The 16408-nt window shown below is 39.8% G+C and overlaps 1 protein-coding gene across 3 annotated transcripts in view; it reads right to left on the bottom strand.

The window, feature by feature from the left end:
- The window catches only part of LOC134378511 (zinc finger protein ZFP2-like), a 38488-nt gene that overhangs the window by 11023 nt on the left and 11057 nt on the right, over positions 1 to 16408 (bottom strand). For 2 of the 3 annotated variants that reach the window (XM_063097695.1, XM_063097696.1), the window contains exons 3-4: positions 16157 to 16283; positions 11511 to 14196 (exon numbers count right to left, since the gene is read on the bottom strand). In XM_063097695.1, the coding sequence (XP_062953765.1) occupies positions 11894 to 14196; positions 16157 to 16283 (2430 nt within the window). In that variant the 3' untranslated portion in view covers positions 11511 to 11893. Of the gene's footprint in view, positions 1 to 11510; positions 14197 to 16156; positions 16284 to 16408 lie in introns of those variants that run through there. The other variant, XR_010023651.1, reaches the window with a different exon arrangement.

Raw genomic sequence — 16408 nt, 5'->3', positions numbered from 1 at the left:
GTATTAGATATCACAGGTAGAATAGAATAGTGTTTAGTAGACTATATGACTAAAAATATCAGTGATAAAATGATGTGGTTACTTTGTTAATTACAGTTAAATTAGGAAGTGTTTCTTATCTGAACATGTTTCACATGTGAAAATTATTTCTCCTTAGCACAGTTCCTAAGGTAATTCATGAACTTTTCTCACTTATATTGGGTTCTGTTTTAGTGTAACTGAAGACTGTTTGGTACCTATATGCTGTGGGTTATATGAACTATTAAGTGGAGTTCTCATCCTGTCTGATGTTATGCTTGAAGATGTGATGGACAAGCTTATCCAAGCAGATACAGTGTTAGTCCTTGTTAACCACCCATCACCACCTATACAACATGGAGTTATTAAAGTAAGGGTAAGTACTAAAGTCTTGTTTTCTTTCAGAAAAATGTATGTATTAATTAAAAATTTGAATATATATGTTGAAATAGATGTAAAGCTTTATTTTCTACTTAGGAATAATGAACTAATGTAGTTTGTTACTTCTTACTCATGTTTTTGTATGTATTATAATCTAATTTTAAATCCTTCTTATATTGATTCATATCGATGTTTTTTTAAACTACCAATAAATTAACATACATGATCTCTTAGTAAGTTTATTTTGCAAAAATTACAAGGAACACATGATTCACTAGACATTTCTCCTGCAGCGTAGTATCAAATTTTAGGCATTTACTTCAGATCTTAGCTCAGATGTCACTTTTTCAGAGGACTACCCTGATCACCTTATCAAAATCACTTCCTCTAGCCCTACTCCTAATTTATATTCTGTGATAGCATCCTATATATGTTTTATAATTATGTTTCAATTTATCTATATACTTGTTTTTTAATCTCCACACTGAAATACAAGCTGCATGAGGGTAGGCATCTTGTGTCTAGTATATAATAGGTACTAAATATATGGTTGAATGAATGAACGTTTGATATGAAAGGTTTCCATTAGAAAACAACCCAGTATTGAAATGGGCTTTTAAAGATTCTCATTTTCTTTAGTTTGTCTGGGTGTAGTATTGTTTAATCACTTGCAGTTCATCCTGGTATTTATTGAGCTCCCATTTCACGTGCAAGGCACCGGGCTAGTTGCTATATGGGATATAAAGAGGAGTAATATAAGCCACTACATTCAAGGAGTTTATAGTCTAGTTGGGGAGTGAGTCACGTACACAACTAAATAAAAAAAAAGTAAGGAATTCTGTGATGCGTGCTGCAGTGGCAGGATTGATGAAGAACTGGAGCATGGGGAAATTGTTCTGAAGGGGGAGATAGGGAAGGATTCATGCAGACGGTGTACTCTGTACTATGCTGTAAACTTAGAAAGCTTTCTAAGTAGGGAGATAAATAGATGTGTTTGAGGAAGAAAAGCCTATCACCACTGTGAGGGAGTGATCGAAGGGGAGAGAGAGTGGGAGTGTTCTACATTAGCAGGCTAGCATAGTAGTCCAGGGAGAAATGAGTTTCTTATCGGGGTAGTGGGAAGTCAAAGGACAGACAGATTTGAGAGACATTCGCTGGAATGGGAAAGAAGGACCTTCATAATTAAAGGTGGGGAATCAGGAGTAGAAAAGCCAAAAGTGAGTTTATCCTTGAAGTCTAGAAGGTCCTTGGAAAAATTCTTACCTCAGACAAGCAAGCATGAGCCCCGACCTCTTGTGCATTTTCTGGCTCTAATTTTTCTGTCTTTTACAGAAATTAATTTCATCAACTTATATATTTTCCCCTTTCATCAAGAGCTTTATTTGAAATCATCACTGATAAATAGGTCTAATGTCAGATTTTATGTGCCCCTTGTTTCTGGGATAAACATGTTCCAGTCAGTGGATCTGGTCTCAAATTGGGGGTAATGAACTGCTGTAAGTCAGTGTCAGGAGCCTTCTAATTACATGTGAGAAATGAAGAGGACTTAAACAGTTCCTTTTGGCCTGGGTTGTCTGGATTTTATCTTTAAGTTTGATTTATGTAATTTTTAGGCATTTGTTATCTCACAGCACTAGGCAAACATTATTTTGTCAGGAATGGCATTTCTATACAGACTTAATAAATGAGTACACAGCTTAAAAAAGAAATGCAAAGTAAAAATACCAGAAACATGACCATTCCAGGATGTGTAATGGTTTTAAGCCATTAATTAGACTTAAAGGCATTTGATTAAATAAACCCAATGGCAGTGGAGAACTAGGTGAGGCTTACAGTAGCCTTGTGGCTTGTTCTCTTATTTTACGCAACTGAATCTCAATTGCCCCAGAGGAGTTTACTAAGGCACAATATGTAGTGTTAGCAATAACATAGACAACATCTTGAGCTAATAATCAAGAACAATTCTATTATCTGAGGCTACCCTGGCTAGAGATGTTAATGTGCTGTTGCTCAGCAATAGCTTTTACAATGGAATCTGCAAAAATTCATAGCGCAGCTGCTAGGTTTCTTATCATTCCTTCATTAGTGTCTAATATATGTGGTTGAAGAGATCTGCTAAAGGAAGCTAATCTAGAATTCCATAATTCACCAAGCAAAACACACTTGACCCCTTGATGTAGTGGGTGGGGACTAGTACAATGAATATTCCATTGATCAGCTTTAGACTCATTATGTATTGCTAACAGAGCAGTCAAACATCCAAATCCACATTGGCCTCCTTCTGTCCACTGACTAAACATTTGGAAGCCCAAATTGAGGTATCCCACCCACAGAAGGAAATGTGCCTGATGCAAGGACAGACAATTCTGCCTTCTGTGAATTATTATATGTAATGAAATTAAACCAGGAGTTAGTTTTATTACTATATATTGTTAATGATGACTCCTTTGGGGATTGGTTTCAATAACATTTTAAAAATATCTTAGGAGACCAAAGGAATGTCTTAAGAAGGAAGAACCGTAACACATTTCTAGGGTCCTGAAACTGGATAAAGCCTTGGCTTGACTCTGCCAGTGGGCTGGGTCAGAATGCTTCCCAAACCTCCTGGTCTCTGGATTGTTCATATTCTGGTCCCCCAAAGCAGAGAGATAAGGCCTGAGATGCTCTTGCCATGAGTCCAGAGAGTCTAGAACCCACCAGACCCTCATTATTTTTTTAAAAAGAGGGTGAACAAGCTGGAATCCAAAGCCAGTCAGTTTAATGCTGTAGTTCCCACTGGTTTGCTGAGAAATAGAAATGTGTAGTTTGTCCACATATGGGTACAAGATATATAACTGGCATTTTCAACAGGAATATGTGAGTAATTCTTCATGTGCAGAAAGTTGATCAAACTTGTCTTCAGATGTGTGTACTTCAGGTAGATTTCAAATGCCCCTATATGAAGAAACTCAATGAAAATCAATGAAGGGAGTCAAGGTGTGCACCTCCTGGGACCAAATACATTGAATTAAGTACAAAGAGATTTCTTCTCTGGACAGGCTCCCACATCAGGTAGGTCAGTGACAGGACGTGGTTAGTGAGAGTGGCCCACCCAGGCTTCCAGACTGGATAATGTGGTTTCCATGGAAAATGGGAGAATACAGCATGGTGGACAGATTCTACAGCCAGCCTGAGACCTAGAGCAACAAACCTAAAACTCAACCTCTCAGTTTTCTATCTATGAGATGGGTTAATCACACCTGTGTTAGACAGGAAGTTTTGATACACTATCAAAACATTTATCCAGTGGAAATTAGAGAATACACTGAATGAGAATAAATAAATCACATGCACAAACTGGTATTTAGAGTAACTTGTGCTTCTGCACAGAAAATGAGACAACAAAGTGAGAAGACATCACAGATTTAAATATCTGCAAACTGTATGTCTGATAAATGGTTAGTACACAAAACATATAAAAGACTCAAAGTACTTGATAACAAAAAAATATATAACCCTTTTCAAAAATGAGCAAAGATCCTGAATAGACATTTCACAAAAGGAGACATGAAATGGCAAGTAGAAGTATGAAAAAAATCCTCAAGTTCCCTGATGCTGAGAAATGCAATTTAAAAACCACAATGAGAACACATCACACCTGTTAGAATGGCTATTATCAAAAAGATGATAGATAATTTCATGAGCATGTGAAGAAAAGAGAAATCTTCATGAACTGTAGGTGGGACTGTAAATTAGATCACCATTTTGGAAATAAGTGTAATGTTTTCTCAAAAATCTAAAAATAAATCTACCATAGATCTAACAACTCCACTTCTGAGTATACATTGAAATGAATAGAAATCAGTTTGTCAAAGAGTTGTCACCATTCCAATGCTCATTACACCTTTATTCTTAACAGGCAATATATCAAAACAACAGAAATGAACAGATAAAACTGATAGAGTTTGTATGTGTTGTCCCCACCAAAACTCATGTGGAAATCTGATCCCCAATACAGCACTGCTGGAAGCTGTTTGAGTCATGGGGGCGGGTCCCTCATGAATGGATTAATGCTCTCCCTGGGGGAGGAGGGTTAGTGAGTGGGTTCTCGATCTTTTAGTCCCCGTGGGAGCTGGTTGTTTTAAAGACCTTGGCACCTCCTCTTGCTCTCTTGTTTCCTCTCACCCTGTGATCAGCTTGTACCCACTGGCTGCCTGCCACTTTCCACCATGTGAAGAAGCAGCCTGAAGCCCATGCCAGATGCATCTGTCCCCAGGACTGTGAGTCAAATAAACCTCTGTTATTTATAAATTACCCAGTCTCAGGTATTCTATTATACCAACAAAAACAGACTAAGATAAATATAATTGTCATGCATATAAAAATGGAATTCTACTCAGCCTTAGGAAAAAACACATTGTCAATTGTGGCAAGATGGCTGAATCTAGAGGACATCGTGTTAAGTAAAATAGGCCAGGCTCAAGAACAAACAAATACCACATAACTTTAGTTATATGTAGTCTATAAAAAGTCAAACTAAGAGAAATAGAAAATAGAATTGAGATAACCAGAAGCTGAGGGTTAGGTTGGGGGTCAAGGGTAAATTTGGGCATGTTGTTCAAATGGTACAAAGTTTCAATTTGGCAGGATGAATAACTTCTGGTGATGTACTGCACAGCATAGTGAATATAGCTAAGAGTAATGCATTGCATATTTCAAAGTTGCTAACAGTGGATTTTAAATGTTCTCACCATGAAATAGTATGTGATGTAGTGAATGTTAACCAGTCTTATTTTATCATTTCACAATATATACATGTGTTGAAACATCACATCGTACCTTGTGAACATTTAAAGTTATGATCTGTCAATCAAAATAAAATAAAATTTTTAAAAGGCAGGAATGGTGTGAATGAATTTTTTAAAAATACAAACAAGAAAATACTAAATATTGTGCATAGGAAAAACATTTTAAATTCGAGGACACAAATAGGTTGAAAGTTAATGGATGGCAAAAGATATGCAATGTAAACAGAACCCAAAGACAGCTACACTGGCTGGCCATACTAATATCAGGCAAAATAAATATTAAAACAGAAGTGTTACTGGGGATAAAGAGGGACATTTTATAATGACAAAAGTGTCAGTCATGAGAACAACATGACAATTATAGGTACACAAGCATCAAACACAGAAACCCAACATTAAATGAAAATAATTAGGAAAGAAGTTAAGAGAGAAGTAGACTATTCTATATAAATATCTGAAGAAGTTTAGGGCAACTTTCACTACTTGAAAGAAAAACTAGGCAAAGCACTGACAATGGTTTAGGAGTCCTGGACAACATTATAAAGCAACATGACTTTACAGATATGTATACATACAATACACCACCCAACAACAGAACATACATTCTGTTCAAGTGCACATGGGAGGATCCCAGAAAACACCATTTGCTAGGCCATAAAATAGCCTCAATAAATGTGAGTATTGAAATCACAGAAAGTATATTCTCTCACTACAATAGATTTAAATTAAAATGATAAACTGAAGGATATTTCAGTAGTTCACAATTATGTGGAAATTAAACAACAAACTCCAAACAGCCAGTAAGCCATAAAGCCACATACAAAAAAATTAGAAACATTTTGAGACTGAAAACAAAAACATGACATACCAAAACTTATAAAGGGGTTAGAATAAAATTTATAGCTGTAAATATAGAAAATAATACAGAGTGGATAATGATAAAGAAATACTGGTGCTGTAGTTTCTGCCCACTGGTACTATAGATTCGGGGACAGAAGGGTGTGGGTGGAAGTGACCTCTCTGCCCAACAGGGACCTGTAACACCTGCATTCAGCCACACCTCAGGTTCTATGCTGGACCCCATTTTGTCTTACTTTTACTCCTCCTTGGGGCCTGGGTTTCCTCCCCTCATTAGGGGTCTGGGGACAGAGAAGGGACCACTGCAGACTCCAGGAGGCTCCTTCATTGAAAACAGGCTCTGGGGCCATGGCTAGATCTGCAGACCTATGTGCAAGTAGAACCATGCACAAGGCCATACAAAAGTAAAACTGGGATTTATTCTGTTGCCCCTCAGTGGCAAGATACAAACACAGAACTCCATCACTGTGGATATAAACAAAAGATATTCCTGAAGCATATCTATTATGCAGTCCCATTTAAAAACATGAGTAATAGGAATAAAGGATGCATCTTCCTTCTAGACACTACTTCCCACTAAATAGAATATAACAACTACTGTTCATAGCAGTGTAAATGATTGCAGATTTAATCTCTTAACAGTTATGTGCCTGATCTGTGCATTCTCATGGAAGTATTTCTATTCAACCCACTGACTGGCTCTGTGTTAGCTTCAAACATTAGAAAAAAATACATTTACTTGAGAGAGTTTTGTAATAATGGCCATACAAATTTCCTGCAAATCACCTACAATAGGAGGGTGGGAACAAGGTAAGAAGCAAAGTACTTTGTTGGGCCTTAAAAACTAACCCCACCTTAAGTGACATTACAAGCGGTGCCATTATGGGCCCACAAGGGTGTATTAATGTGGCAGCCTAAGACAGCGCCAGGAGGTGTCGGGCCTTAAAAACTAATGCCACCTTAAGTGACATTACAAGTGGATTAACGTGGCAGCCTAAGATGGTGCTGGGAGGAAGTAGGGTGGGAGTGTCTGCGGGAACCTTGCCTTAGCCCTTATTGGCCACCACACTTGTGAACACCGCACGATTGCAATAGATAGGCATTGAGACAGGATGCATGTTCTCGTAACCTTTAAGCTGATTGAAGGATGTAAAAACCTCCCTTCCCCATTTGCCTTTAAAAGCAAGTGCTTGTGTGATAATAAACAGAACTGCTCAACAGAACCCCCGCCGCATCTGAGTGTCCTTTAACAGGCTGGTTGGGGCTGGCGGCTGTGCTCACCTCTCTTCATGGCTCTCTTCCCCCACCTCCTCCCAACGGGGACCGGAGGGAAAGAGGAATCCAGGCAATTTGCTTGCCCACCAAGGGAAAGACTGATAATGAGTCTAGAGCTGTTCGGGTTGGCCGGCAGCAGACCCAACAGTACTTTAGGCAATAAATTTAACAAAATATAAAGAGGCATTTAATATCAAAAATTCTGAGGTAAGCCTTCCAGTCAAGATGGCTGAATAGATGATCCCCAGCATCATTCTGTCTGGCAAATCAACAAATTTACAACCATTAAAAAGCAATGACAGACAAGCTGGTGCTGCGAGAGCTCAGGGGAAGAGGAGGAGAGACCCATGGAGTTCATGAAGGCAGGAGAAGCCATAATGAGAGAAAGAAAGGATCACTCCCATCATTTTGAGCCCCAGCCACTTTAAGGCTGGAGCTTGTGGACACATGGAGTGAGAAATGTTAAAAGCCACAGCTGTGCCCTTTGTATGAAGTTGCTTGAAATTGGCAGGGGAGAAGAGGGACTTAGTGGCCCCAAGGTCAGCAAGACAACTAACAGGGTTTCTGTGGACCCATATAGGAGGAGCCACAGACAACAGAAAAAAGTAACCACTAAGAGGCCAGTGAGTCCTGAAAAGGAACCAGTGCGTGGTCTGTCCTATGGGAAGTGTTTGGAGTGTGGGCAGTTGGGGAGATGGCCCAGCAGGGGAACATTGGTGCACAGCACAGACAGCTGATCTGCTCCAGTCATCACAGGACCACTCTGTAGACTGGTCAGGAATATAAAATTCCTGGGGTTGCAGTTTGCTGAAAAGACTCAGGCCCAGACAAGAGTTTCCACACAACCCAGGTGAACCAGACCTCATGAGGCCGGGAAGTACATACAAGGTCAACCATTAAATATGAGCTGCACAGAAAGCCTTTCCCAGGGAATCAGCAGCAAAGCAGCAATTTAGCTAAACCACAGGGCTCAAGTGCTGGTCCCCATGGGAAGTTCCTCCATTTTAGAAGTAAGCCAAAGACAATAAATCAATTCCAGTGCAGAGTCTGAGTAGTGGGAACAGTGAGTAATCCAACACAGAAGTGGAAGAAAAAAAAAATATATCCTCAGCTTGATCTTTACTAGTCAAGGTCTAAGACCACCAAAGAACACCTATAAAACCTAGAAGGACTGGAAGCCCCTGGGCTCCAAATCCAGAGAGGTGGGCGGGCCAAGGGCCTCAGCCATGCCCACCCAACATCCACAACCAGCCTAGTGATAACCCGCTGAGCCTCCACAGGAAGCACCCTGGGCCCCTGAGCCAGGGCATTGAGGGGCCAAGGGCCTCAGTCACACACCCCAACATCTGCATCCAACCAAGCCATCACAGGAAGCACCCTTGGCCCCTGAAATGGGGCTGTGGGGGACCAAGAGTCTCAACCACCACCACCCCTGACATCCATAAGCCCAGTGATGGCCACCGAGCTGCTGCAGGAAGGGGTCCTGAGCCAGGGCTGTAGGGTGCCAAGGGCTTCAGCTATGCCCCCCCCAAAATCCATAACTGGCCCACTGACGACCACTGAGGAAATGCTGGTAGTGCCCTGGGATCCCAAGCTGGGACAGTGGAGGGCTGAGGGCCTTGGATACACCCCCTAACATCTGCAACCAGCCCAGCGATGACCATCATGCCACCACAGAAAGCACCCTGGTCTCCCAAGCTGGGGCAATGGTGAGTCAACGGCCTCAGCCACATCCCCTGGACATCAAAACCAGCCCAGGGACAACCGGTGAGCTGCTGTAGGAAGCACCCCAGGCTCCTGAGCTGGGGCAATTGGGGTCCAAGGGCTGGAACCACACCCCCAACATCTGCATGCAGCCCAGTGACAACCCAGCCATTGCTAGAAGCCCCCTGGCCTCCCCTGAAGGAATGACGGAGGCCACGAGCTTCAATCATGCTCCACCTCATTCCCCCTCCTCCCACCCTATTTCCTCTCTCCCTTCTCCTCCCCAGCTCCTCCACAACATCTTAGAATGAGGCATGGAGTCAGAGGAAGCTGAACACAGCCATGACTAGGCAAGCAGCTGCTACTGTCTGGGCCCCGCTAGGTTCCAGAAGTCTGGAGCTAGGGAAAGCTGAACCAAGCTGGAACTAGGAAGGCCACCACCACCACCCTGGGCCACACCAGGGTACTAAGGCATGCAGTCAGGGGAAGATGAACCCAGCCACAGTCAGGTACAGAGCATACCAAAAACACCATTTTCATGCAGGTAGCCCACATAGCCACCACAATTGCCATGGCTACTACAAAAGCAGCTACACTCTATAGCAGCAGTCACAGCCACTGTGCATGATACACCAGACTCCCAACTGCATTGACACAAGGAGAGGCACCAGTGGAGACAAAAAAAAAAAAAAAAAAAGCAACACTCTCTTCAAAAATCACACTACAGAGTAAAAGAAGCATCTGATTTATGATAATGGGAGGACTTGATCACATCTGTCTCAGTACTGGACAGATCATCTATGCAACAAACCAAGAGGATCAGCTAATCTATCAAATGGATAGAACAAATCTATGGTGACTAGAAAGGGGAGGGGAAGGGGAAGGGTAGAGATTGGATAAGGGGTATAAAGAATAAGTATGATTTGTAACAATGAATAATAGGCTAATGAAAAATTCTGATCTAAGTCACTATTATCCTATGTGTAAGTATTTCCTATCTGTAGGTGTGCTGGCTTCTATCAAGATAAATTTTTAACAAATAATACACATATGCATAAATGCAGCATACTTGGGGCTGTTTTGTGCATTGTAGGCTGTGTAGCACCATCTCTGGTTTCTTTCCACTAGACCTTTTTGTTTTTTGTCATTTTTGTGACTGGCCACACCGCGCTCAGCCAGTGAGCGCACCGGCCATCCTTATATAGGATCTGAACCCATGGCGGGAGCACTGCTGCACTCCCAGCGCCGCACTCTCCCGAGTGCGCCATGGGGTCGGCCCTCCACTAGACCTTTTAACTTCCCGTTATGACAACAAAACTGTCTTCAGACATAGCCAAATGTCCCTCAGCAGGCAATATCACAACTCATATTTAACTGTTGTTAGATAGTCAAAACTTTTAATATAGTTTTGATCCTACATTTATCAACTCTACTGGAAAATTTGCATTCACATTACATAAATTGAGTTTTCATTTCAAATTATCTGATATATAAAAATGAAACTTATGTTGAAAGCTTTGACATTAAAGATACTGATAAAGATAAACTTAGTGTCACTGCTCAATGAGAAGTCCCTGCCTGGTAAGTTGTTCCATATGTATTGCACTGTTTCTCCCCATAATTGAATTTTCCCATAAGCAGACTTGGGTGTAAAAGGTGACAATACAGGTTTCTCTTCTGTGTGAATAGTCTCATATTCAAGAACTGGTAACTTCTCTCAGAAAGTTCATAAAGTCAGTTACCACAATGGGCTATTTGTGTCAGAAACAGAGAGATCACACATGAAATGTCAAACAATAGTAAGCATTTCTTACATAAAATATGAATACAGGATTTGGGGATAGAGTTGGAAAGAACTATCATTTCTTCAATTCAGTCTGTCTTAAATTAGGGTGAATTTTTCCCACCTATGGCCTAACTCTACCCTAGGAATCATCTGCCCTTCAGTTCCAAAGAATGAGAAATCAGGGACAATGGCATTTTTTTTTATTGCCTGGCCTGGAAGTAATGTTTATAACCTGCATCCATACTCCCCTGAACACAGCTAAATTACATGGTTCCACACACAATAATTAAATGCTGAGAATGCACACGTGTACAAGAGAAAAAAGGTGTTTTTAGAAAATACATACCCAGTCTCATCTATGCAGAATTTCCCCCCATGAAAATTATTTCATGGTCGCTGCAGTGTGAGTTATTTTCCCTTTACTTTTCTTTCTTCTTCCCCCGTGGCTGACCAGTAAAGGGACCCATGGTGTTATCAACATCATGCTCTAACCAACAATACACTAACTGTAGCCAGCCCTGTAACTGCCGAAAAAAGATGTTTTCAGAATTACTGACCCCCTTCTATATCTGAGGGTTGCACATCTGCTGATTCAACCACTGATAAAAAGAAAAAGAAAAAAACTAACAATTAAAAAACAACACAGTATAACAACTATTTATAAGGAATTCTTCTGTATTCAGTAACATATTCTACTCAAGATGTAAAGGACATGGAAAAAAGTTCACAGATAATATTGAAGCAGTACACCATTTATAGAAGGGGCATCATCATTTGCAAATGTTTTCATCAAGAGGCTCCTGGAACCACCCTCCAATACCAAGGGACAGTTGTGCATTTATAGGGCATCTTCTTGGTGTGAGTTCTCTGATGAAACGTGTTGTGATTTATGGCAAAACCTTCTTCCATGGCCATTACATGAATTGGGATTTTCCCATGTGTGAATTTGTTCATGTCTATTATAGTGAGTTCCAGTAAACTTTTTTCCCACATTCCTTACATTCACATGGTTTCCCACCTATGCAAATTCTTTGATGGCTGCTGAGGTGTGACTTTTGGTTAAGCTTTCCCACATTCTTTCCATTCATATGGTTTCTGACCTGTGTGAATTCTCTGTTTCCTGATGTCTGACATGAGGGTAAAAGCTTGTCCAGTCTTTACATTCATGTGGTTTCTCAAATGTATGAATTTTCTGATGCCTACTGAAGGATGACTTGTGGGTAAAGGCTTTTCCACAGTCTTTACATTCATATGGTTTCTCACCTGTATGAATTATCTCATGCCTGCTGAGGCCTGTCTTGTGGGTAAAAGCTTTTCCACATTCTTCGCATTCATATGGTTTCTCACCTGTGTGAGTTCTCTGATGAATGCTGAGGTTAGACTTTTGGCTAAAAGCTTTTCCACATTCTTTACATTCATATGGTTTCTCACCTGTGTGAATTCTCTCATGCTTCCTGATGCCTGACTTGTGGGTAAAAGCTTTTCCGCAGTATTTACATTCATATGGTTTCTCACCTGTGTGAGTTCTCTGATGAATGGTGAGGCTTGACTTTTGGTTAAAAGTTTTTCCACATTCCTTAAATTCACATGGTTTCTCACCTGTGTGAATTCTCTGATGACTGCTACAGTGTGACTTTTGGAGAAAGGTTTTATCACATTTATTACTGTAAAAATTTTTTTTATATTCTTTATGTGATTTCTCACTTGTGTGAACTGTCTGATATACAAGGGCTGACTCATGGTAGAAAAATTTCGTATGTTCATCACATCCATCTGGTATTTCACTTGTATGAATTTTCTGATGCCTCCTCAGGTGTGACTTCTGGTTAAAAGTGTTTCCGCATTCTTTGCATTCATATGGTTTCTCACCTGTGTGAGTTCTCTGATGAATGCTTAAGTGAAACTTTTGGTTAAAAGCTTTTCCACATTCTCTACATTCATATGGTTTCTCACCTGTATGAATTCTCTGATGAATGCTGAAGGATGACTTGTGGGTAAAAGCTTTTCCACAATCTTCACATTCATATGGTTTCTCACCTGTGTGAGTTCTCTGATGAATGGTGAGGCTTGACTTTTGGCTAAAAGCTTTTCCACATTCTCTGCATTCATATGGTTTCTCACCTGTGTGAGTTCTCTGATGAATGCTTAAGTAAAACTTTTGGTTAAAAGCTTTTCCACATTCTCTACATTCATATGGTTTCTCAAGTGTTTGAATTCTCTCATGCCTGCTGAAATCTGACTTTAGGTTAAAAGATTTTCTGCTTTCTTTACATTCATATGGTTTCTCACCTGTGTGAGTTCTGGGATGAATGCTGAGGCTTGACATTTCGTTAAAAGTTTTTCCACATTCCTTACATTCACATGGTTTCTCACCAGTGTGAGTTCTCTGATGACTGTTGCAGTGTGACTTCTGGAGAAAGGTTTTACATTTATTACTATAAAATGTTTTTTTATATTCTTTATGTGGTTTCTCACTTGTGTGAACTCTCTGATATACAGTGAGGGCTGACACATGGTAGAAAAATTTTGTACATTCTCTACATTCATATGGTTTCTCACCTGGGTGAATTCTCTCAGAATGGCTGAGGAGTGAATTCTCACAGAAGCTTTTTCCACAGCTAATACTTCCAGAATACATTTCTCCTGTGTGAGTTCCCTGATGCACTGTAAGGTCTGAGTTCTGACAAAAATTTTTCTCATGTTCATTACAACCATAAAGCTTCTCCTGCATAGCTGTTCTCTGGTGTGAGGTAAGGTATAATTTCTTAGCAAAAGATTTCTCACATTCAGTATATTTACAGTGTTTCTCTCCTGTGTGTGTAATCTGATGTTTAGTGAGTTCAGCCTTCTTACAGAACATTTTCCCACATATAACACATTGAAGAGTTTTCCTTTCTACCTGATTTATTTCTTGGAAAATGACAGCTGACTTACCTTTCCCATACTCATTATACTTATAGGTGGTCTCATCCATATGAATCTTTTTATGTGTACATATTATTGGCTCTGTGATGGAGGATTTCCCTTTTCCACTGTATTCTAAAATCTGCTTCCCAGTTTGAATATTGGGATGCTGACTAAGAAGCTCATGATGTCTGGGCAATTTTCTAGTTATATGATCATCATCAGATTTCTCTCCAGCAGGCATCTCATCAGGCTCTCTAGGAAGAAGTGCATTCTCACATATGTAAAAATCATTTCCCTTTCCTGAATACTTTCCATTATGTATAATCTGATTTAAAACATGATATGAATTCAAATAAAATGATTTTCCTAACACAACTCTCTCCTCAGCTGATGTGTTGCTGTTGGTGACTACAACTGGCTGCAAGCATCTACTATGACTTTCATGGTTCCTCTCCATGAGGTCATCATCTATCTGGACATCTGAAATGAGAAAAAAGTAACTAATAATTAACCACACATAAGCACATCTCATTGATTGCTCAAGTAAAGGTACAGAACTGCCTTCCAATCCTAGTAACAAAAGATTTTATTAAAAAATCAATAACGGATGTTGGTTTCATGAGTTTATGGAATTTTTTCTTACTGACAATGTAATATTGTACTATTTTCTAATGTTATATGTTTTTCTTTCCTTCGCTGTTCATTTTGAAATCTTAATTTATGAGTAAATACTTAATTTTTATTTTATGCCTACACGTACTTTTCAGCTAAGCACCGTTCATTTATTTACACCATTTTCTCTGCTTCATTTTTACAACAATGGTGTCTCCTGCTGCTATTTTCTCATTATTTCACAACAAAGATGGCTAGATTTTCCATCATCAGCCACTTTCGGGTACAGAAGTGAGCCAATTTTTTATCACATATGCAGGAACAAGGCTGATAAGGATTTTGCATTTATGTTTATATGCTTTACACTCCTTCCTTAGAAAATGGCTATAGGAATGTGGAAGTTTTTCAAAGAATAAAATATCCTTTTCTCCACCCTAGATAAAGATAGCTTCCTCCAAGTTTTCCATTTAACTTGACTTCCTCTGCTTTTCATAAACCATTAGAATAAAGGAAATATCAGTTCTCCACCCTAGACACCCACTTCTGTTCTAAAATATTTGGTTCTGTATCCAAGGCTGTACCCACCATCTTTGAAATATGTTCTTCTGATTCCTTCTCAAATCAACTTGCACTCTATCCCCAATTTCTGGTACATGGACCACCACTTGATAATTTATTTCTTGTGACATCGTTTGTTTTGTGTAGTGAAGTTTTGGTGGTCTTCTAGTCTAATAAAAAGAGTCTCCTGCACATTTCTCATTTTGGTTTTTTTTCTGCATAATTTCCAAGAAGAAAACAGAAAACCACTCCCAATCAACAATCTTATCCCCTCAACATGGAACCCTTAGTTCACATGGTCTTGGCACCCAGAATCTTCTGGTTTTCCTTCAAAATCATGGACACCCCTTTCATTATCCCATGCAGGGTTCTCCTCAACTTCATGATTTTTGATGTGGTACAAGGCTCACTGCTGTACCTCTTTTCCTATTCTCTTAGTGAATTGCTATGTGATATGCTGCACTACTTTTGGATTCTGTGAAGAGTTCCCACAAGAACAAGGGCCCACACCAGATGCAACCCCTTGAACTTGGAATGCTCAGCCTCCAGAACAGACTTGTAAGAAAAAGATTTTTTTCTTTATAAATTACAGTTACAGGTATTCTGTCAGAAACAATAGAAAACAAACAGATACAGTACAAAAAAAAATACATGAGAATTGAAGACACAAGCACAACCAAAAATGTTAAGAAAGCAAATAGGAAAAATAAATGTCAAAGAAGAGAAATTTAGGAAATAGATTTTGGGTATATACAAAACAGATTCAGCCATATAAAATATTGGGATGTACATGGGACACCCTGCCTTGGACATTATGTAATACAGGACTGCAAGTGAGCCATCCTCAAATCTGCGACTTACAGGAAAGATTGCTAGAAATAGCTGAACACTGCTAATATCTAATGAGCTTTACTTTTCTTGGCTTTTGCACTTTATGTGCTGACAAATCTTGCAGGATCTGCTTTGGGCATTCTATTGTCCATGGTTCCGCTCCTTCTTCTAAGTTGACAATCACCTCAGCTTTGTTAATGAAGTATTCTGGTAATGGGAAGTAATTGTAAAACTGCTAAGTCTTATCCTCAGAAGAATGGCAAGTGCTCATCTTAAGACATGCGATAAAGAGGCCACTTTGAACCTCATGAGAAAGAGAGCACACTTTTACAAGAAATGTAATCTTCCCAAAACAGCATAAAACCCTATAAATGGTTCCTATATTTATGAACAAAAAAGAAACTGTTTCTCCTGAAAGTTATTGGGGAGTTTTACTCACTCAGTGACACCAGGTTGCTGTAGGTCTCCAGCATCACATCTCTATATAAAGTTCTCTGAGCATCATTCAGGTCCTGCCACTCCTCCCAGGTGAAGTCCACAGCCACATCCTCAAATGATACCAAGTCCTGGAATGACACATGGTTCTCAACTCAAGTCAACATTTCTGGGTCACAAAACAGAAACCTGGGAGTTCACACCTCTGTGTATGCATGTGTTGTATGTGTCTTATATAAGATGCCACTTTGTTGTA

The sequence above is a fragment of the Cynocephalus volans genome, chromosome 5, assembly GCF_027409185.1.
Source record: "Cynocephalus volans isolate mCynVol1 chromosome 5, mCynVol1.pri, whole genome shotgun sequence".
Lineage (NCBI taxonomy): Eukaryota > Metazoa > Chordata > Mammalia > Dermoptera > Cynocephalidae > Cynocephalus > Cynocephalus volans.
This window is presented reverse-complemented; position numbering and strand designations above follow the sequence as displayed.